The sequence below is a fragment of the Colias philodice genome, chromosome 14 (genome assembly GCF_061535455.1).
Source record: "Colias philodice isolate Cphi_HAF_F1 chromosome 14, ilColPhil1 Martin Lab GWU primary, whole genome shotgun sequence".
Taxonomy (NCBI): Eukaryota; Metazoa; Arthropoda; class Insecta; order Lepidoptera; family Pieridae; genus Colias; species Colias philodice.
The window spans coordinates 4993349-5015774 of NC_143099.1; the positions used below are offsets into that span (position 1 = coordinate 4993349).

At 32.9% G+C, this 22426-nt stretch overlaps 3 protein-coding genes across 9 annotated transcripts; 2 read left to right on the top strand and 1 right to left on the bottom strand.

Moving 5' to 3' along the window:
• Positions 1-1452: 1452 nt before the first annotated feature.
• NO66 (Bifunctional lysine-specific demethylase and histidyl-hydroxylase NO66) lies at positions 1453-3455 on the top strand. Its single transcript, XM_089703538.1, has one exon. The coding sequence runs from the start codon at positions 1600-1602 to the stop codon at positions 3355-3357; it is 1758 nt and encodes a 585-aa protein (XP_089559664.1). The 5' UTR covers positions 1453-1599; the 3' UTR covers positions 3358-3455.
• Positions 3456-3526: 71 nt separating this feature from the next.
• Positions 3527-4837, bottom strand: LOC149482807 (protein PBDC1). The gene is made up of 3 exons (XM_089703540.1): positions 4681-4837; positions 4500-4598; positions 3527-4401 (listed from the first exon to the last, which is right to left on the bottom strand). The coding sequence occupies exons 1-3, from the start codon at positions 4681-4683 to the stop codon at positions 4012-4014; spliced, it is 492 nt and encodes a 163-aa protein (XP_089559666.1). The 5' UTR covers positions 4684-4837; the 3' UTR covers positions 3527-4011.
• Positions 4838-5624: 787 nt separating this feature from the next.
• On the top strand, positions 5625-20592 carry LOC149482808 (uncharacterized). 7 transcript variants are annotated; one of them, XM_089703544.1, is made up of 9 exons: positions 5626-5748; positions 6407-7389; positions 7556-7671; positions 8611-8774; positions 10314-10487; positions 13058-13164; positions 13553-13732; positions 16224-16350; positions 18070-20592. In XM_089703544.1, exons 2-9 carry the CDS (start codon positions 6415-6417, stop codon positions 18156-18158), a joined length of 1932 nt encoding a protein of 643 aa, XP_089559670.1. In that variant the 5' UTR covers positions 5626-5748; positions 6407-6414; the 3' UTR covers positions 18159-20592. The 7 variants fall into 7 exon arrangements, with proteins under 7 accessions (XP_089559667.1, XP_089559669.1, XP_089559668.1 ...); XM_089703546.1 differs by having other exon boundaries at positions 6425-7389; XM_089703545.1 differs by having other exon boundaries at positions 5642-5674.
• The last annotated feature ends 1834 nt before the right edge of the window (positions 20593-22426 follow it).

Here is a 22426-nt window from a genome sequence, read left to right on the forward strand (position 1 = left end):
GAAAACGTTTTATTATGAAAAGTATGTTTGTAAGTATTATTAGGAGAACCAATCAACACATAATATTATGTTTTTAAACAAAATGCTTTTTTACATGTTTTGCACTCTGTGTGCACTTGTTTAGCTTTTCGAGCCAACTGCCCTTGAATTATTAATTTTTCATAGCAACCGGTACATCTCTTTCGAACTAACTTATTGTTTGTAGTATTACGCGGAATTTCTTGAACACTATGGCCAGGAGATGAACTAGAAACTGGAGATCTGGGAGTCAGAGAAAGCGAAAGTCTTTGAGGCACGTTATTTTCTGTAGTTCTCGCTGCTAACCCTAGAAAATGTCGAACTAAATGTTCTTGTACTTGCAAAACAGACAATTTAGGACATCCTGATGCCAAATCATTGTAAATGCACCTAGCATTTATTAAAGCAACTTGAAATAAAATATCAAAAGCGATTTTTTTGTACCAAGTTAGGATTTTGCGTAAAGGAGAGTGAAAGGATGCTAGTTGGTCCGAAATATCTATACCTTTTGCTTCATTATAGTCTATTATAACGTCGGGATCATCAAATTCGATTCGTCGGGTCATCAATCAAGTTTTATTGTCTATACTTGATGTGTACACATATGACTCATTGAACTTGGAAAAAAAAATCTTTTATCCCACGCTCATGCTCATATATGAGGCTTAAATATAAATTGAATAAAATACATAAAAACAATAACTATTTTCATAAAATATAATTTATTAAGACAATGTGAATGTTTTTTACCCTAATAGATAAAAAAAACTGATGGACGTGGGCTAGTGTTATTTCGTATTGTATGGGGACTTGATGGGGACAGTTAAGTTGTTAAATCTCAAAATAAAAATGTAATTGATTTGGTTTCAAACATGATGATTATTGGTTAAGTCGTTCTCGAGTTTTGCGCTCACCAACTGCACATTTGGCGATTCATTTTTGTTTTAGAGTATTCTTTGTTTAATTATTATGATTAAGCTTCGATCAATATTATCGTTTATTCGTTGAACTAAAAATAAATTTTGTGAATTATCCTGGATTCATAATCCATTCGCATTCAATTCTCTGATGACATGTTATATTATACACATGTTATGTTAGTAAAAAATATAAAATACTAGAGGTCCGCCCCGGTTTCGCCCGTGGTACATATTTCGCAATAAAAGGTAGCCCTTTCTCGGGTATCAAAATATCTCCATACCAAATTTCATGCAATTTGGTTCAGTAGTTTAGGCGTGATTGAGTAACAGACAGGCAGACAGAGTTACTTTCGCATTTATAATATTGGTATGGATTACTACGTGAACACTTTAGTACCTATGTAAATTATTATACAGGTGATGCGTTAGAAGCGTCCCAATTTACTCGTATTCTGCTCTGTGGTATTCCAATCGATTAGGTAAGGCATTGACATAGGTAATATGACAATTGAGTTTGACACATAACCTAAAAACCTGAAGATTCATGCTGTTTTTTTATATAATTATTTTACATTTTAGAATAAGTTGTTGGCAAGAATCGTTGAGTGTTTAAATGAATAGTTGTTCCTTGGTGATTCTTATATAAGTTGATTTTTCTATAATGGATTCGCCTGTATCAGCATTTGCTGTTTATAGTACTATTAAACCTAAAAAACCGAAGAGAAACAAAAAAAGAAAGCCGGTTTCACCTAAAATCTTACTGAATCAAAATATAAACGACGAAACTATGCAAAAAATTGGATCAAAACTCAAGAAAAAGGAAAATGTTCAAAAACTTGGGAAGATATCTAAAGAGAAAACTATCAAGAAGAAAAAGAAATTGATCCAGAAAAAACCAAAAGTTGAAGTTGATAAAAGATTAGATAAAATTCAGACATCAGATGATGAAGATATCCCTGAGTTAATACAAGGACCATTACAATCTAGTGTTTCCATAAAATATACAAATGATATTGACTCTGGGACATACTCACCTCAAAGCAATGAGAGCTTTGACTTCACTCCTGTAATGACTGACAGTAGTGAGGAAGGTCTAAAGATACTTAAGTGGATGATAGCACCTTGTACAGTTGATGAATTTCTTAATCAAATCTGGGAAAAGAAGCCAATTCATATTTCTAGAAAAAAGCCTAAATACTATAAAGAGCTTATTACAACACCAATGATAGATAAAATGCTGAGAACAGAAAATATTCAGTTTACCAAAAATATAGACATTACATCTTATATAGACGGTAAAAGAGAGACACATAACCCAGCTGACAGAGCTCTCCCTCCCTTAGTGTGGGATTATTATCTAAATGGTTGTAGCATAAGATTATTAAATCCACAAACATACATGTCTCGCTTACACTTACTTAATGCTACTCTTCAGGAATTCTTCAACTCATTTGTGGGGGCTAATGCCTATTTAACACCACCAGACAGTCAGGGCTTTGCACCTCACTATGATGACATAGAAGCTTTTATATTGCAAACTGAAGGGAAGAAACGTTGGCGTGTTTACAAGCCTAGGGAAGAAAATGAAGTGCTTCCACGTGTTTCGTCTAAAAATTTTACTGATGATGAAATAGGATCACCCATGATGGACATCATCTTAGAGGCTGGAGACTTACTTTATTTTCCACGTGGGTATATCCATCAGGGTGTAACTATTGATGGAGAACATTCACTCCATGTCACAATCAGTATGTATCAAAAGCATTCATGGGCTGATTTGTTTGAGAAAATGTTACCCGCAGCTTTACAACTTGCTATAAATGAAAATGTAGAACTACGGCGAGGATTACCTTTTGATATTTATGATAATTTTGGTATAGTACATTCTGATGTGAATACCCCTCGCAAGCAAGAAATTACTGATTTAATTATAAGTATGTTTGATAAAATTAAATCACATTTACCAATGGATGAAGCTGTAGATCAAATGGCTAAAAATTATCAAAGAGATGCTCTACCTCCTGTTGTCACCGATTTGGAAAAGGCTGTAACTGTGTATGGAGACACAGATGTTATGGTGAATGATGGAAAAGTAATAAATAGAGTGGAGATAGGCTTGGACACCAGGATTAGATTGTTAAGAAAAAATGTATTGAGAATGGTATCGGAAGACTGCATAAGATTGTATTATCATGTTGCAAATTCTCTAGAGTATCAAGGGAATGAATTACCATTTTTGGAAATAGAAGAAGACATGGCTCCGGCAATAGAAACTTTGATAACAGCATATCCAGAATATGTGTCCGTGGAAAATCTCGATTTACAAGATGACTATAAAAAATTACAAATTGCTGATGTATTATGGACTAGGGGATTGATTATGACTGAATATCCATTAGATAATATTGATGATGATTAAAATATACTTTTTTGTTTGAAAAAATATTTTATTTCGTCAATATCCTAATTTCATGAGTTGAATCTGATGAGTTATTGAATATTAATGTATCGTTGATATGGTCTTCTATTTTGGTTAATGAAATTATAATAATTATATGTAGTCTTTTGAATAAAATAAAACACATATGTACTGCAATACAAAATTTATTATAAAATGTATGAGTAATTGAGCACCTCATTCATTTTTCTAAATTGATAATATCATCTTGGATACATGTTTTTAGCATACATATTTTAACCAAATATAATATTAATAACGAAAGATTACTTTTATTACAATTGCTGTTGGCAAACAGTGTCCTTATTCTTATACCACTGTAATAAATAATTTCAAGACTAAAATATATGTACAGTCTTATGTAAGAAATTATCATATACATGGATAGTAGATCTTAGAATTTTTTTTTTTTATATGATGTGTACTGGCAGGCTATTAGTAAAGAGTACAATTTGAAATTGCTTGTAATAAAGTATTTTTTGATATAGTGTAAGAATGTAAAAATACTAAGATAAAATACAGATGATTATAATTATAGTTCTATTACTTGACAATGGCAAGACTGTATTTTTAACACAGTATACTTATAATATAAGTGTAAATCATTTTGATAGTTTATGCCATTATTTCAGTTTGATGATTTTGTTCCTCCATATTTGCTTTTGATGCACATTTGTATCGTTTCTTAACTTCATTGTTTAGCCCCTCACGGTTCCTTGCTATCTCTATAGCGTAGAACTGAACCCGAGGAACCAGTATCGTATTTGATTCTGAATAATCACCTTTAGTATCTGCCCTCATCAATGTGCCAAAACTGTAATCTTCAACAATATTTTTAAATTTTTCGCAGTAAGCTCGCCATTTCGCTTTATTCATGTTATTTTTTATTTCATCTTCTTTGATGTATGATACATCCAAATCTGGAAAATCTTGTCTGAAGTGTGTGTAAATAAGATCGTCATGTGGAGTTAGCTTTAGCCACCTTGTGTCCACTGAACACAAAACCTGCAATTTAAAATATATTTAATTTGTGATAACCTAGCTTATAGGACATATAGAGAGCAATATATATTATAATAATTAATAATTTCATATAGACATACATTAAAATAAATATCACTGTGCTCCATTGCCCTAGCTGCCCATAAATGCTCCAAGGTCTCATCGTTACCAAATTCTTCTGCCGGTCGGGTAAGTACGTCCTGAAATACCAATTGAATGCATTGGAGTACATTTCAACAGCAAGTGTTCTAATATTTTTGTTATAAATAAGAATATTCTTACCATATTTAATACAAATGATTATGAGGAGTGCAGATACAATTATGATGTATTGTTGTTCTCTATGTATTATTACAAATATTCTAATAAATACTTTTTCTCAATGTAATTACAAACACGAGTTCCTTTTGAGAGCCGCAAAATGCGATTGACGTTGACAGCGAAGTGCGAACTGTCACCCTGTTTACCATAGATAATTATATTAACACAGAAATACTACATTTATATAGATAAAACTAGGACAAGTGAAGCTATTAAAAGGAAAACAACAAAACCAATTTTGGTTCCCAATATTTTTTTGTAAAATCCTGCATACTTTGGGCCTGTTTATTCTTTACAGCACATAATCCTTAGCAGTGAATTAAACTATTGGTTACTATAAATTACTATTATTAACAATGTAATTTAAAAAATCACGATTACACTATATAAAACAAGCATTTTTTATGATTGCGAATTCATCAAAAATATTTCAATCGTCAAAATATTTCATTTATAAATAAAAAAAAGATTTCAAACAAAGGATTATTATCCAGATTATTCATAAGATTCCGTCCTTTATAATGTCCCATGTGTAAAGAAGACAAGGGTTTGAACTTGGTTTGAAATATTTCTAATTATGTATTATCAAATAACTAGGTTAATACTACCTAATTAATAAAAAGATTATGATGATATCTTCTATCTATCTTTTCTTTCAAAACTTTTGTAATTTGTATTGACCGTGCTAGCTGCTAGCTAAACATTATAAAAAGGCAGCTTCTCGCTTGGGCTTTTCATCTATTCATTTCTGTGTTGACATTTCCAAAAATGTTTTTTGAACGTGACCGGATTTAGAACGAGATAGCAGTAACATCAATGTCCATCTAATACGTGAGAGAGAAAGAGATAAAATATTTTCAGATTTTATGTTTGAAACTTGACTCTCTCTAGTATTTGATTGGAGAGTGGTAAGAAGAAGGTGGCGCATGCGCTGTAAGCCGACGCCATCTCTAAAGTACTGTGCATATTACTTGTTGAGAAATTTCAATGATTTAAGATTTTGTTTATGCTAATTTATATTAAAAAGTGGTAATGATGGAATTACTTATTTGTGACTGAGTGCAAGTGTTTTTAATAAGTGTTTACCAACTTAAATCAGAGAACGCTGAAGGCGGGTATCGGTGTTGCGGAAGTTCTTAGATATAGGAACGCATATTTTTTACGACTATTTCCATTACGATCGTTACACATCGTTTTCGGACGTCTTTTAACATTTTATTTTTGAGTGACGACTTGTCATAGATATTGCTCCGCCTAAAAACAGTTTTTAGGACTAGTGATAGAAAAAGCGGGCAGTTACTTTGGCGTTCTTGCGCGCGTACCGCCTATACATAGACAACTTGTGTTATGTATGAAATATGAATTATTGTTTTGGGTCAAAGACATCTCAGTGTGTTAACCTGTGTCAACAACAGTGAAACCGCGGTCTTTAATGTTTTAACTTAGTAACGTGAGGAGAGATCTTTTACTGAAATGAACTCGGCGTTAAAGCCAGTCCTACCACAGCCGGGGGTACCGCAGCCGGGGGGTCAGGCTAGTCCCGCCAAAGCTAATGTGGCTAACGCTAACCACGCGGTTGGCTTACCTCAAGGCGCACAAAATTCCCTCCATCATGGTACTAATAACCTTGTAGGTCAAAATTTGACCCATCACATACCTAACACACCACCGTTGCCCGCCCACGCAGTACCGTCAATGGCGCCAGTTACAGCAAATATGGCTCAAATGGCTCAAAACATGAGCCACCATGGCAATTTATCTCATGTAACACAAAACTCTGTAACACCAACAAATGTGGCGGCAAGCCCTAGCAAAAGTGCAAGTACAAGTGCTCCAACTCCATTAAGCTTAGTGCAAGATAAGGCAAATGCATCACAACCACTAGCATTAACCAGAACACCAGAAAAGAAAGAACCAGACTCTACAGCACAGGCAAATGGTACGATTGATTCTCCTAAATCAGGGACCAGTGCACCATCTAATTTAAAGCCTCAGAATCCTGAGGTAAACAAAGATAAACAGGATATAGCTAAGACTTCACCTAGTACCCCAAAACCACCTGAAAAACCTGCAAGTGCTCCGAGCACGCCCCAAAAAGCAGACACTTCAACTCCTGTATCTCAAGGAGATGGTCCTGCACAACCAAAAGTGGCCACAGCAAATGAACCACCAGAAAAATCACCATCTAAACCTATAGAACTCAAACCAGCTCAAACAGCAGATGTTGCACCCACACAAAGTGACAGTAAACCTGTACCAGAGTCAGCTAATGAAAATCCAAGTCCTGTAATACCACCACAACCACAGAAAGAAGTAGTACCAATTGAGAATCCAAAGCCTGAACCATTAAAGACAGAAGAAAATGGAGACAGTAAAGATGTCGCACAAAGTTCTGAAGATAAACCTGTAGAACAAAAAGATAAAGTAGAAACACCAAAACCTGAAGAAGTTAAAGTGCAAAAAGAAGAAAAACCTGAAGAGAAATCAGAAGTAAAAACTCCAGCTAAGGCTGAATCTAAAGTATCTACAAAATCAACATTAAAATTAGCTACAGTCACTCCTCCCATGAGAAAAAGAAGGCAATTGTCAGAAAAAACTGAGTCTACACCAGCTAAGAAGTCAAATGAGGACTCAACACCTGATACAAAATCAAAAAGAAATCGAACCAAGGTAAATAATCAATAAAGATAACGTAAAAAGTGTCCCATAAGATTTTTACCAAAGAACTTTTTTACCAAAGGCTGAAATCTGAGTGAAAATTTAAAAAGCTAATTACTTAATAAGACAAGGAAAGTTTTCTGAAAAATATATTCGTAATAAATTCCCACAATTTCAGGTGCAACTATACCAATCACCAACTCCTGAAATAGCGATGGCAACAAAGTTATCTGCTTCTGCTGGAAGATCTACACCAACAAAACAAAATGACGATAAATTGATTGTCTTTTATAAGTGAGTATAGATTTTACCTATTGAAACTATAATATGTTTTAGGTCATATAATTAGCAATATAATTACACACACAATTTCACAACTCCTATATAATAATTGCTAAAAAGTTGATAATGTAAATTTATAAAGAATAGAAAAAATTCGATCACGAGGCGGGACTCGAACCCGCATCCTTTCGCGCCATTCCGGGGCGGATGCCTGACCAATTCAGCCACTCGTGACCCGCCAGAGCAATCGAATTTATTCTATTCTTTCAGTTTTATGTGTCTAGGGACACACCGCGCGCCATCTATTGTGTCCCTAGACACATAAAACTGAAAGAATAGAATAAATTCGATTGCTCTGGCGGGTCACGAGTGGCTGAATTGGTCAGGCATCCGCCCCGGAATGGCGCGAAAGGATGCGGGTTCGAGTCCCGCCTCGTGATCGAATTTTTTCTATTCTTTATAAATTTATATTTATAAAGCATTTGAATGCCATAAAACCAAAAATATCAATTTCAAGTTGATAATGTTTGAATTTTGAATACAAACATAACTTGTCTTTGAAAACATTATGGTGATGTCATCTTAATTTATAGTTTAAATGTATTGATATAAATCAAAACAATTCCGCAATCATCAATATAAAAATAGTCTTGTTATATATATTACATATATAAATGTATGAAATAAACATAAAAACAAAGTTGCTAGTAAATAATATTATGAATTTGTGTTACTGATTGATATCTTATCTTACATATTATATAAAATGTTACAAACAAAATATGCAAGTGTTAAGTTACCGTAAATAAATAAAAAGAACTTATTCGAACTTTTCTTTATTTAGCCTAATATCTGAAATAGGAAATATAATGCTTGTATTTCTACTTATTTTGAATTTCTGTGGTTGAAATTGTAATTTGTAACTGATTATTTTAATTTGTTTTTTCTTAGGAATGAATACTTGGCTGTCCGAAATGCAGAGGGTGGTTTCTATGTATGCCAAGCTTTACAAAATGTGTACCGCACCACTCGCAAGATCAAAATTCGTTGGCTTTCGCAAGATAAAGCAGACCCCACAGGAGAGACATACAAACCTGATTTCTATGATATCACAGGTGGGATATTACAGTTTTATTATTTTATAATATACTTACGCAAAAATAGAACATGTTTTTTTCAATATGTTACAGTATGTCATTAGTAAATACTAAGAACAATTATCTATTTTTTAAAATACCCAAACTTTGACTCCGATCGCATGCATCATAATAAAATCAAATAAACCGTCTTCATTAAACACTAGTAATATGTACATAATATAATTATTATATTCTAATTTGCCTTCTTATCTCTTATGCACACATGGTAACAATAAAAAAAGTTGAATAACATTACATGTTTATTATGTTGATATTTATATCTAATCTATTAATAATTGATATAATGATCTCTGAATGGTCTAAATAAATCCATATCATTCTTGAGACTCATTTGTGTGCAACTGCCTATAAATCATGAGACATATTATATTCACAAATGATTATGTCGAAATAAGTAAATTGAAAACAAAGATTTAAAATTTATTTTAATTACATGTATCATAAAATTACAAGTAGGGCACATTTTAGATACACACAAAATGTATTAATAACGATACATTAGTATATTTATTATTAATAATTACCAGTCCATTTATTAAAAATTGCATTATATATTTTTCATTTACCAACAATTCAACTAGGTATCACAATCATTGTAAGAGCTAATCACTTTCATGGACAATGTTTACTACTTAAAATCAGGTTGCGCAGCTGCTATTTTACATGCAAGCAGTTTTATTATTTGAAAATAAACATTTGTCTATTACATTTTGATAATATTACTACGTATGGAGGAGACACCACGAACAAAATCTGTGCGCCATTTTTTTGCTGTAACTAAGTTTTAAAAATTATTATCTAGTTAGGTACTTACCGATGAAAAGTTATGTTAGTCACTTTTCCGTATTATTTGTGTAATATTGTAACACACACGAAGGCATATTTGATGCGTATCACTTTAAAACAAATAAAAAATGAGCGTACAGTTAAGCCATATGTTGAGCGGAACATAAGTGATGTAGGCGGTGTCGTCTCCATATGTATATCTCAATGGTCTATTATAACAATTTTTGTTATTGACACGCAACTGTTGACGACGCGGTTGGCGCAGTGGTAAAGTAACTGCCTACTGAGCCGACGGTCCCGGGTTCGATCCCTGGTCAGGGCAAATATTTGTGTGATGAACTCAATTATTTGTTCTTGGGTCTGGGTGTTATCTATATATATATATATTTATTAAATATTATATTTATCGTCGCCTAGTACCCACAACACAAACCTTAATTGAGCTTACTGTGGGACTAGGTCGATTTGTGTAATAATGTCCTATAATATTTATTTATTAAAGTGAAACTTTTATTACATCGTCTCAAACTTTTTGGTCTGTGTAGCGCATGTCGCGTGACGGTCGGCTGCCGAGTAGGTATAAAGCAGCGGAGTCATTATCGTACAAATACGATAATTTTGTGCCTAAGTTTCACTTTTACCGTGGTTTCATAAAACCACACAACATTTTTTATTTATTTATTTATTAACTCTAAATTGGTATTCCAGACATGGAGTGCGTGCTAACAACGTTATCGCTGACGCGGTCCGCGAGCGGCGGCGGCGCGTGGCTGCTGCGGCCGGCCGAGCAGGCGCGCGCCACGTCCATCCTGCAGCGGGCCCTGCGCGCCGAGCAGAGCGGCGCCAACTGCCTGCAGCTCACTGAGGAGCACCCCGATGGACGTGAGTACACGCACACGCATGCACACACGTGTATACACGCGCGTTCTCACACATCAAAGCCGATTCAAAGGTGACACACTGACATTAACGCTTGTAGGAACGCACCCGTATACATGTGTGCGTACACATGTATACAGGCGTATGTTTTTTATCCCTTTCAAAGGGAATAAAGGGATAAAAAAACATACAGGCGTCATTCAACGTCATATTTTCTTGTTACAAGTTAATGGTCATAGTGCAATCTCCAGTGTATTAGATATAAGCTTCTTGACACGCACACGCGCATGCGCACACGTGTATACAGGCGCCTTCACACACACATCGAAGCCGATTCAAAGGTAGACACACACTGACATTAACGCGTGTAGGAACGCACCCGTATACATGTGTGCGTACACATGTATACAGGCGTATTGACACACACATGAATGCAGTTTCAGAGATAGGCATCCACAATCTACTTATATATTGTACGCGTAGGATCGTATACGCACACTCATGCACGCGTGTACGGACGCACTCATGTATACTGTCGCGTTCACACACACATGAAAACAGATTCAGGCGAAGGCATGCAACGCGTACGAACAAAAAACAGACAAATACTCTGGAAACATATACAGGATGTCCCACCGTCGATATTTTAAGCTCAATGGAGGTTATAGTTTTGCATGAATTTTAAAGAAAAATTTAGCAAAAAAATTTAATTTTGTTGTTTAAGTATTTTTTACGTGATCAGTGTATGCAAGGCTACAAGTCCCTTCGCGCTTAGTATACCGACAGTGGGACATCCTGTATATTGAATGTTTAACATTTTTTTTATTCACACAACAACTACTTACCATACTACTACCGCATTCTACATTCATAAGTTAAAAAAAAATATTTTCTTTTACATTTATACTAATTTTTGTTTGTGTGTGTGTTTTGCTTTGTTTCGAAATTGCTTACAGTGTTTAAATTGCTGGAATTGTTTATCATTTTTTTGCATGACTACGAAAAATGCGTTACTAGTAGGGCATGCAGAACCGAGTCCGGTTCCAAGTTTCTGAAACCCGGTTCCAAATCGAGCTCAGAACCGGGTAGAACCGGGTTACCCGGTTCTTTTATAATACCTCGAAAAAAATACGAAATTAAACAAAAGTAACTGTAAAAGTACCTGATGGGCCTTTTATTTTACGCGGCTTGTGTCTTATTTTATTAAATTAATAAAGAAACAAAATTTTCAATATTTCTCTTTATTTATCAGTCTTATAAAAGTACCTTGTTATCATAATATCACATATAAACTTAAACCTTATTCATTAACTGCGAACTGTAAAGCAAAAAACCGGCCAAGTGCGAGTCGGACTCGCGCTCCGAGGGCTCCGAACAAACCTATTTTTTATAATGTTGTAACTTTAAAGTTTATGTTTCTAGCAATTATTCCTTTACTAGATTTCCGCCCGCGGCTTCGCCCGCGTTTTCAAAGGAAAACCCGCATAGTTCCCGTTCCCGTGGGATTTCCGGGATAAAACCTATCCTATGTGTTAATCCAAGTTACCCTCTATATGTGTGCTAAATTTCATTGTAATCGGTTCAGTAGTTTTTACGTGAAAGAGTAACAAACATCCATACATCCATACATCCATACATCCTTACAAACTTTCGCCTTTATAATAGTATTAAGATATTAAGATAAGAAGATCTGTGTTATAAGACGTTAATTTTACCAAATTTAAAGGCTCTGTGTTCATGAGAAGTACTTTGTAGGTTTTGAGTCCCATGCGGATGTCGAAATTTGCGAAAATTTTCAGCATTTACGGCTCTTTTGATGCGTTGGCTTGTGAGTTTGACTTTTTCACAGCATCAAGGGACCGAAGACTTGAGTATTCGATATAAATTTCAGCTTGATACCAAAAACAAAATCATGACTGGATCATTATATGAAACAGTAAAATCAACAGCTTTTAAAATTCACGACAAATCTAATAAAAATATTTCAGAAGCCTAATTTGTCATTTTCGAAGCCTAATTTTTTTTTTTGGTAATACACCCGTAGGAAACTTATAGCATCTAAGGTTAGTCAACCAATAAGACCCATGCTTGAGGCGTGGCAAGAAAATTCGCGATGCACGTGAGTCTGACGTTGCCAGATAGAATAAATTTGTTAAAGTAATGCAGCAAAATATAAATAATACTTTATATTTTAATATTTTGGTCGGAACCGGGAGAACCGGGTTTCATACTATTCAGACCCGGTTCTCAAGATCATCAAAAAACCCGGGTTTACCCGGGTTTTTCGGAACCGGGTAAACCCGGGTGCATGCCCTAGTTACTAGAGAGAAATTACTATTTAACCCACTTTTTCAAGAATTCTCGAACAGTATCACATTTTTTTGACAGCTAAGTTTTTGTGAGAATTGCATGTTGCGTACTTACCACTGTAATAAAATGCTTATCATTTCATAACCTCATCGCATCCTATCCATAAGATTTTAATAATTTCACTATTACTATACGTCTTCATCATTTCAATCGCAAAAGACGTCAGCATGGTGAATAGTGAAATATTTAAATCTGTTTGTCAGTGGATCTCTCGCTGTACACAGACGAGTCGCAACTGGACAAAAAGTCAAGGAAACGGACCAACTCCAAGTCTTCGCCGCGGGGAAAAGACGACGACAATGATACTTCAGTAAGTCGTTACTTTTACGTTAAATCTAAGATCCCACTGCAGGATTACTTCGTTCAAAGTTTTTTTGATGAAACCAAAATTTTATGTATATTTTGCGGCCAAATTTTGACTGGCAACCTAGTCGATATATTATATATAAACGAAGTAATGCTGCGGTGGGATCTAGTACTATATGAAACAATGTCGACTATATTATATTATGTGTGTTTGTACATTACGCATTCTATTTGATTGTGGTTCTAGTTAAAACGTAAGGACATTTATTATTTACGATAACAATATTTAGATATTGTTTGTTTCCAAAATCTAAACAGAAATTAATTAATATATATTTAACAGACTTGAAATAAGTGTTCATACAGATATTTAACAAACAATAAAATTCCAGAAGGAAGAATTGACGCCAAGCAAAAAGGCGCGAACGACGCCCAAGCGCAGTCCGCGTTCCGCGAAAAAGAAATCGCCGAAAACAGGCAAAGTGGCCGCAAATAAAGCGAAATCATCAGGTAGTTCGCCCATAGCGGCGGTCACAAGCAAGGTAGGCATAGTACGGCGGATTTATAGAAATGTACGTACTGCTCTCATCTCACTTACATACATTGTGGATTTGTTGCGGGGTCAGCACTTTAAATGCAGTATTATAAGTTTTTTTTTTTGAAAAAAATTTTTTTTTCCTTATTTTTTTATGTTCTTTATCTGAGTATATAATATTATGTAGCTAACAATATTGTTGTATTATGCATTAATATTCGTTATTTTTTTTTATTCATAAAGACGTAATTGAAAGCAAAAAAAGTTTGTTGAAATAAAGTATAGTTTTATAATTAGTACAAGATTTATAAGTATGCCGTGTTAAAGTGGTGACCCCAGTGTGTGTATGTGTGTCTGTGCCGGCCCGTACGTACGGTTTGGATGTGCGTTACGATGGGCTACGTCTGTTTAGATATTTTTTATTTGTTTTTTTTATTATTTGTTATTTTTTTTATTGGAAAATTGCTGTATATTGAAACGTCGAAAACTTATTTATTTATTTAAATGTTGTTGAATGTTATATATTAGTGTTTATCGAATTTGTGAATTTGGTTGTAAAAACGGAGTAATAGTGTAAACTATAAAAACAATTTTGGTCCATTATTTTTTGTTCTTAAAAATATTACGCAATATTAATTAAATTTTCCTAGAGATTTGATATGAGTATCAATTCTAAACAGACGTTGGCACAGAGTTGTATGAATACAAATTTTAGTATGAAAATAGACATAAGAATGTGTAAACGAGTGAATGTTATGTCGAAATTAATTGATGCAAATGTTGCATGTTATAGTTATATGCGGTCCAACTTTTCGAGAATATTATTTTGATTGGGTCAAGGTATTATTTAGTTTTCTTTTTATTATTTTTTATGACGTCACATACCATTGCATTTTTTTCATTTTCGAATTTGTGTTAGTCTCTGGACGATGTTTTTTTCTTTGTTTGAATATATTATCATGGTCAAACATGAAATCACATGACAGGTGTTCATTATTTTCATATATTCAAAGTTGTTTTCTTTAATAATTATTTCTATAGGTTTATATGAATGATAGCTTCAACAACTAAACTCTAACAAAACTAAATAAATCATTCATGAGTCATTACCCATCCGCCATGCTTGCTTTGTGTTCTATTTGGTGTTCTTAATTTTATAATTATTTAATTTTCATGACCTCTAATTTTATATGATATTTATTTAAATGCATGTATGTTAAGCATGTATTTATTTAAATGTGATTACTTTGTTGAAGGCACATTTAGCTGATTATTCTTTTATTTTATAAATGTTAATTAAAAGTAATGTGTCTTTAACAAAGATTATGATAACTAATGTGTTTGAAGAAATAGTGTCAATGGAACACAAATAAAAGTGTATTTTTGCGATAGATAGGTATTCCATATAATTGGATATTTGTTTTAAAAATTTATGCATTTGTTACGACCTTAGATCATTAAGTAATGGATGGAGTACGCTGGCAAATGTTCTAACTAAACTTTCTGCTGATTTTGGTGCGGGGAGGGTAACTCACACTGATGAAACACAATGAAACATAATCACACATTCACAAAAATAATTTGTGTCACGAAAGTCGTAAAAATTTACGACCTTTTAAGCGACGAGTTTTTAAATTCAACTCCATCACTAAGATAATAAAGATTAAATTTGTATTTCATTCCAAGATAGTCATGTGGAGTGGGGTTCAATATCGCGTTCTAAATTCAACTTTATCACTTAGGTCATAAAGATTAAATTTGTATTTCTTTACAAGATAGTCTCGTAAGGAATGGGCGTTTTAAATTCAACTTTATCTCCTAGTTCATAAAGATTAAATTTGTATATTTTCTTTCCATGATAGTCTCGTGGGGCCGCATCAATGATCGAGTAAACATGACTCGATTATTTTTCTTGATCATATCGCTAAACGATACATCGAAGATTATTAGAAATTGCATTTTATTAGAAATGTACGTTAAAAAAATAAAAAAAATATACACAAATGAAAGGTTATTCCATCTTTTTTAATATTCGACATGTTTGAATTGCTTCTGCAAGACTTGACAGTACAAAACGGCATTTTTAGCGGAGCACTCGCAGACGTCCGTTCGACGTTTTACGAATACGCAGAGTGCTTGTAATCGATTACGCAAGTAGTTTTTATGAAAAGATAAGATTTTTCGATGAAAATAATCTTATACCTCGGCAAAAGGGGAAACGCCTGCGAGTGTTATCCATTACTTAATGATCTAAGGTTACGACACAATGTATTATTTGGTTTCCATTTACCTAATTCTTCATTCATTATAAAATTAATGTAACAAATATGAATCACTCTTTGGCGTTCATAAGTCATCAATATGTTCATAAACTTGTCGTTAAATTCATAATCATCATAGTAATACCATATCGCACATTATGCAAAACGTCAAAGAGTGACTACATTCCATTTTTGTGTGTATTTCATATATTATATGTAATTTATAATTATAAAAGCGGTTTTCGTAAACAAAATCGATATCCACAGACGGCAACGGCGGTGACTGAAAAAGCAACGGATAAAAAGAAAAACACACCGGCCAAGAAGACGCCGACCAAACCGGTCAAGGTTGAAACGCCGACGTCTACGCGCAAGGGACGGAGAGCGGTTAAAGGTAAGTTTTATATATTACTAGATTACCGCCCGCGGCTTCGCCCTGTTTTTCAAGGAAAAACCTCCAAAGTACCCGTTCCTGTGGGATTTCCGGTATAAAAAGTAGCCTATGTCCATTGAGATATCAATACTACGTATGGAGACGACACCGCCTACATCACATATGTTCCGCTCAACATAGGTCATATGGCTTATCTGCACTCAGTCGCTTTAGCGCGATGGTCGCGTTCATGTCTTGTTTGTTTTAAAGCAAAAAACCAAGAAACTCGTCAAATATGCCCTTGAGTGTGTTGCGATATTGCACTTATAATTCAAGTAATGCGGCAAAGTGCAAAGAAATAACTTTTCATCGGTAATTAATTAGATAATCATTTTTAAAACTTCATAGACTAAAAATTTAAGAAACGGCATTGGGTATGAAAGATGTTTAGATATTCGTCATATTAGAAGACGTAAATTTTTATAGTGGAAAAAAATAATTTTACACATTTAGAAAATATTGTACTGTGGATATTATTTGAAAAAAAGGTTAAATCATGAAAGATGAAAATAAATTACCTAAGTATGTATTAATTTTTTTTTTGTTATATTGATTGGTTTTATAGTTGAGCCAATTTAATAGGCAACATTTGACGTCTATCAATTTTATCTTTGAAGAGAGGTAACCTGCTTAAAAACATCGATTAAAGTGAATTAATTGATACTGACTTGAAACATTTGTCAATCGAACTTGAAACACATTTATTAATATAAGATGATTTTTATTCAGAAGTAATCAATGCATTCGATTCTAGATGTCAGATTTCGATTTTTAGAGTAACGTCTCTGGTATTTAAAAAGAAAAAAGGTTTATTGACACAAAATTGTAGCGACGTCAGTTCTTTAATTCAGAAATTGTTTATTATGTTTAGAATGGTTTATCAGTAAAATGAAATCTTAAAATTACTTGTATCGGTCATTATTATTATAAATATGTAATCGTATTTGAAAAAAGTTAAGCAAATGTGCAGTTCTAACAAAACGAAATATCATGTTATTCAATGTCGTCGTTACTAGGTTACATTGTTGAATTTTGTTGAACTGTCAAATGTTGCCTATTAAAATGGCTCTACTATAATTGATAAGTTTATTAATAATTTATTTATTAGAATAATTATGTTTTTTTTGTTCCATTGATTGTTCTTAATTGATAAGTAATAGGCAAAATATTTACAAAGTTTCGCCTCTATAGCGGTGAGTCGATGACATCGCTTAATCTATGACTCACAAGCCGCCCCGCGCCGCCGCGCTTGCAGCACAGATTTTGTCCGTGGTGTCTCTACTATACGTAGTAATAATAGCTCAATGCCTATGTCTTATTTTTTGTCTTCATGGGATACATGTGTTGATACACATGTATCTTAATCGTGCAAGTGTAATTTTTTCCTAACATTACATCCATTCCAATATTTTTCCATTCCCACCATTATCACTACATAGTATAAAACAAAGTCGCTTTCTCTGTCCCTATGTCCCTTTGTATGCTTAAATCTTTAAAACTACGCAACGGATTTTGATGCGGTTTTTTTTAATAGATAGAGTGATTCAAGACGAAGGTTTTAGTATATAATTTATAAGGTTTTAGACAAAGCGGGCGAAGCCGCGGGCGGTAAGCTAGTATCCAATATTTTTCCATTCCCACCATAAGGAACAAAAAATACATGTGATATTTAATTTGCAGAAACAAAAAGCTCTCCGCTAGTCCCGACCCCGTCCACATCGACGGGCAAGACGACTCGCACGCCGCGAAAGCCGCCCTCGAAGAAATAATACACACAGACATACCGACACACGTTGTATGTAAGCTAACGGTTTTGTCAAATCGAGAGACTATGGAATGTAAAGATATTGCAACGTGCCTATTGTTAATTAGTTTGGTAATGAGATGATTTTAAATGAACTTTAATGAGATACATTAATTCAGTGTAGGTGCGGTACGGGAGCGCGTTTTATGCGCTCGCGCACGTGAAATTATAGCGTTTTTATTATTGACATATTGTCAATATTAAATATATCTTTGGCCTAATTGCTAAAGTTGTTCCCGATGATTACACGTTTAATGTACAATTAATTATCATTTCACAGGATTACCGATGAATTTCGATAGATGAATTTAATCCTTATATGCATGTGAATATAATATAAAAAGTGAAAACTGAAAATGTTATATTTTAAATATTCGATTTTTTTTAAATCCATTTCAGTTTTGTCGTTTGCACCACATTGCTCTCCATTTGACAAAACCAAAAATGTGTTTTCATATGAATGAAAATATTTATATTGAGTTAGCATAATGTAGTTTTATTAATTGACTTATTTACCGGGAAACATCAGATTTTGTATTTGTTGCGACCATTTTTGGTTATGACGTCATAATATAGTTATTGTAAGTTTCCAAAACTGACACGCCTCTTTAGTGAAAAAAATTTAAAATGACCATTCATGTCTTTATTGTATTTGATTTGTTAAATTTAATGGAATAATTTTGGTTTTATTTTTGTGAGACTACAAACAAGGTTTAAAAGTTTATCGCTCAAAAATGAGATTACTTTCAAAGAAATTAAATTCTATAGTACGCCTCTAATAATAGTACCAAATACCACGTTTAATGAAATATTTTCGCACTAGACATATCATATATGTAGCCTCTCATAAAGCGATAGACTGTTTGATTCTATAGAAAATGTAATACTGTTCTTGGCGCGAATATAGCATCTTTGTTAAATGAATTGAAAACAGATGTACATTGTTGTACTGTAAATTTTACTCAATATGAATTCTTTGAATGTTTTAAAAGTACAATAGTTGCAATTTAGATCGTAATAGTTTGAAAAGATAGATTGATATTACATAGGATACACAATCAGAGCTTTTATAAGCAATATTCAAGTACACGCCACAATTTTCGTCAATTTACATGCAATTATGTAATTTTTTGAAACGCACAGTTCAATTAACGATTTGTAGGCTGTGTTAGTTGCAAGATCTATGAACAAAACTTCATTGTTTTTCCCTTTGAATCACTAAATATATCACAATATTTCATTTCATTTATTTCTTTTTACTTACATTTTGGAAGAATTAGTTCATAGGGTGTAGTTTACGGAATAACCAACGTTGTAAATAAAATTAACAAAAAATATCATATTATAGTAATGTCCGCGCCGATTGAAGAGTGGCTCCGTGCAGTCAATATATGCAGTAAAGTTTTATAAATTGAGCCATCATATTTAATTGGCGGAACATTATGTAACGAGGTATTTTTACCTCAAAGCGTTGAGCAATAGCTAATTAAGTTATTTTAGGATTATCTAATTACTATATAAATTCTAAACTTTTTAGAGTATTCGATTTATTGCGACACAAATTGTATATTAGTACAAAACATCAGCGAGTGTGTTATTGATAAATTTTTGGATGTTATTATTATATGACTTTAATTTACAATCACACTATTTTGTGCAAATAAAAGTTGAAAAACAATCGAAATCTGGACCAAACGTAACGTAGTGAGGTAAGTGTACAATTTGATGCCAAATGTTGAAACACTGCCTCGGAACTTTATATGAATTTATCACCTGAAAGTCTCAAAAGGCAATTTATTCGATGTTTTCTTTTTCTCTTTTAAGTAAAAAGTATCAAATATACTAATATAATTTTATTTTGTGGAAATGTTATGGCGTACTGGTTGATGAAGATGACGAATGAGTTGGAATAATCATAATTTCTAATTTTAAGAGAGAAAATTATGAAAAACGAGATTTATATATAATCAACTCAATTGTCAACTTCGTCGACATAAATAGTATGTAAATAATTACATCACTGGCACAATATTGTTACGAATGTACTAATACATTTATATGTAGTTTTTTATTTGTTTTCGATGTATGGGTGACCTTATTGTTGCAACGAGCTCAGTGTGAGCGTGTGTGTGTGAATCATTAGTAGATGTAAGTACCTAAATGTAGGTGGTATTTTATTATTAAATAGAAATAAGGTGGAATAAGATTAGTTATATATTATTGCGTGTGAATTTTCTGTTTTAAGTTAGAGCAAATAACTGGCCCTCTGGTACAATAGATGTAAAACATAAATTTAGCGTTTTATACAAAATAAAGATATCAGACGAAGAGTACTATTGTAACAGAAAGTCCACAAAATTTCTATGCAATTCAGAAATAAATATAAATAATTTAAGAAATGCGTTGTTTCATTTTTCTATCAAATTGTCTTACCATACATGGGCAACGGTCAATATTAAACATTTATTTTATCAAATCTTCATGTTGTAATTATTTGGTAAGTAAGTAACCGATATAAATTGCATTATCTTCAAAAATATATTTTCTCATAAGCCCTTGAGATGAGTGAATAGTTTATCCCTTTGCATTTATTTTAATTCGATTAATAAATTACATTGTATTATAGCAAGATTATAGCCTATTGGAGCCACCCTTGGATAGAACTATAACTTGAAGCATAAAACGTACATATATACACTGCTATGTCACACTTTCTTAACTTTTTATCATTTTAATTTTTCATTCTTTACTTATCTTTTGTCAGTCGTTTCTTGACTGTATCAAATATTCAAATTTAAGATGACAAAAGCAAAGAATCTATATTAATCTGATTTAAGGTGAACGCACACTTATCTGAGCCCAACGAGTCAGTCAAGTAGGCCTCGCACAGAAAGCGAAAGAATCGACCGCGCTGAAGAAATGCTCCGTCGTACGCAAAATAAAAGGAATATAGTGAATGACGTCATCCGAAATAATCTAGGATACCCAGAATACTCTTGAAGGTACGGTGGATTCCACGCGGGCAAGTGTTCAGATTTCATATACGTAAAGAATTTCAAAATTTGTTCCATTGGCCTCGTTCGATGCGTTCGGAGGGGATAAAAAATAAAAACACGCTGCTACTTTACAAATGTTTATTTCAGATAGGTAAATCTCGGATACAGTTTTCTTTCTATTAATGCGGTTATTCATTGAAGGCATTTTGTGAGTCAACATCTATAACAGCTACAGTCTATAGCTACATCTCAAAATATTATAAATTCCTACATCTTTAACGTTGTGTTTTTTCGACAAACTACAGTGACATAAATATACTAATACATAGACGAAAATTACTAAGTAATTTATAATAACAGTAAATATTTCCTTTAGCTCGTCAATCGATTCTAGTTACGAGGCAAAGAATTTAATAGATTATTCAATGAATATCAAGCTTATCTCCTTTAAATTTTTATTCGTTCATCTACCAAAGATGGCGAGATACTGACCGTAACATTCAAAATCTGAATTTTATTTTAAGTTGACAATAGTTGATTATTACGTATTTAAATAGCTGTATCTGTTGTGTTAAATTCAATATATTTACGCATAAGTTCATATAAATTCGTTAATTCTGTGCATTTTAAATATATTTCTTTAGTTTCATGTTTATAAATATATATTGAATAGAATAAAATAAATAGGTATATTTTTCATTAGTACATATACAATTCCTTTAATAACAACTTCGCCATACAGATCCTATTAGGTATTTTATTTAATTATGCATTGTATATTTTTTGTAATTTAAACATTTGCTATATTGTCAATATTTCGTTCTATAAAATCAAAAAAATAACGGAAATTATAATCACAGCCGTAGTTAAAAATTAGGCTAGGAAAATACTTAGAATGTTTTGTAAAGTTCATAATGAAATCAAATATAACGATAATAAATTATTACATATATCGCAACATTAAAAAAATATAATAGTGTAACAATAACAAATATGTAGTGAGTTGTAGTGTGTACTGTGTTAAATATATTTGAGCAGAGCTTGGATCATTTTAAAATTTAATTTCGTCGAAACGTAAACTTTTTTTAAAGTTTTGATATTAAGGGTTGATATGCATTTTGTTTTTATTTTGTGGTAGGACGTTATGTATTTTCATGTAGGTATTTATCAGGACAGGGAGAAGCATTCAAACTCTCATTAGAAAAGTGCAAAATTTTATAAATTTCGTCAGTCTTAC

Coding starts and splice junctions, on each gene's coding strand:
- NO66 (XM_089703538.1), top strand. CDS start 1,600: ATGGATTCGCCTGTATCAGCATTTGCTGTTTATAGTACTATTAAACCT.
- LOC149482807 (XM_089703540.1), bottom strand. Junction 4,402..4,499: donor ACAGTGATATTTATTTTAAT/GTATGTCTATAT, acceptor TTTAAATTGCAG/GTTTTGTGTTCAGTGGACAC.
- LOC149482808 (XM_089703541.1), top strand. CDS start 6,193: ATGAACTCGGCGTTAAAGCCAGTCCTACCACAGCCGGGGGTACCGCAG. Junction 13,165..13,552: donor ACGACGACAATGATACTTCA/GTAAGTCGTTAC, acceptor ATAAAATTCCAG/AAGGAAGAATTGACGCCAAG. Junction 16,351..18,069: donor GGGACGGAGAGCGGTTAAAG/GTAAGTTTTATA, acceptor TTTAATTTGCAG/AAACAAAAAGCTCTCCGCTA.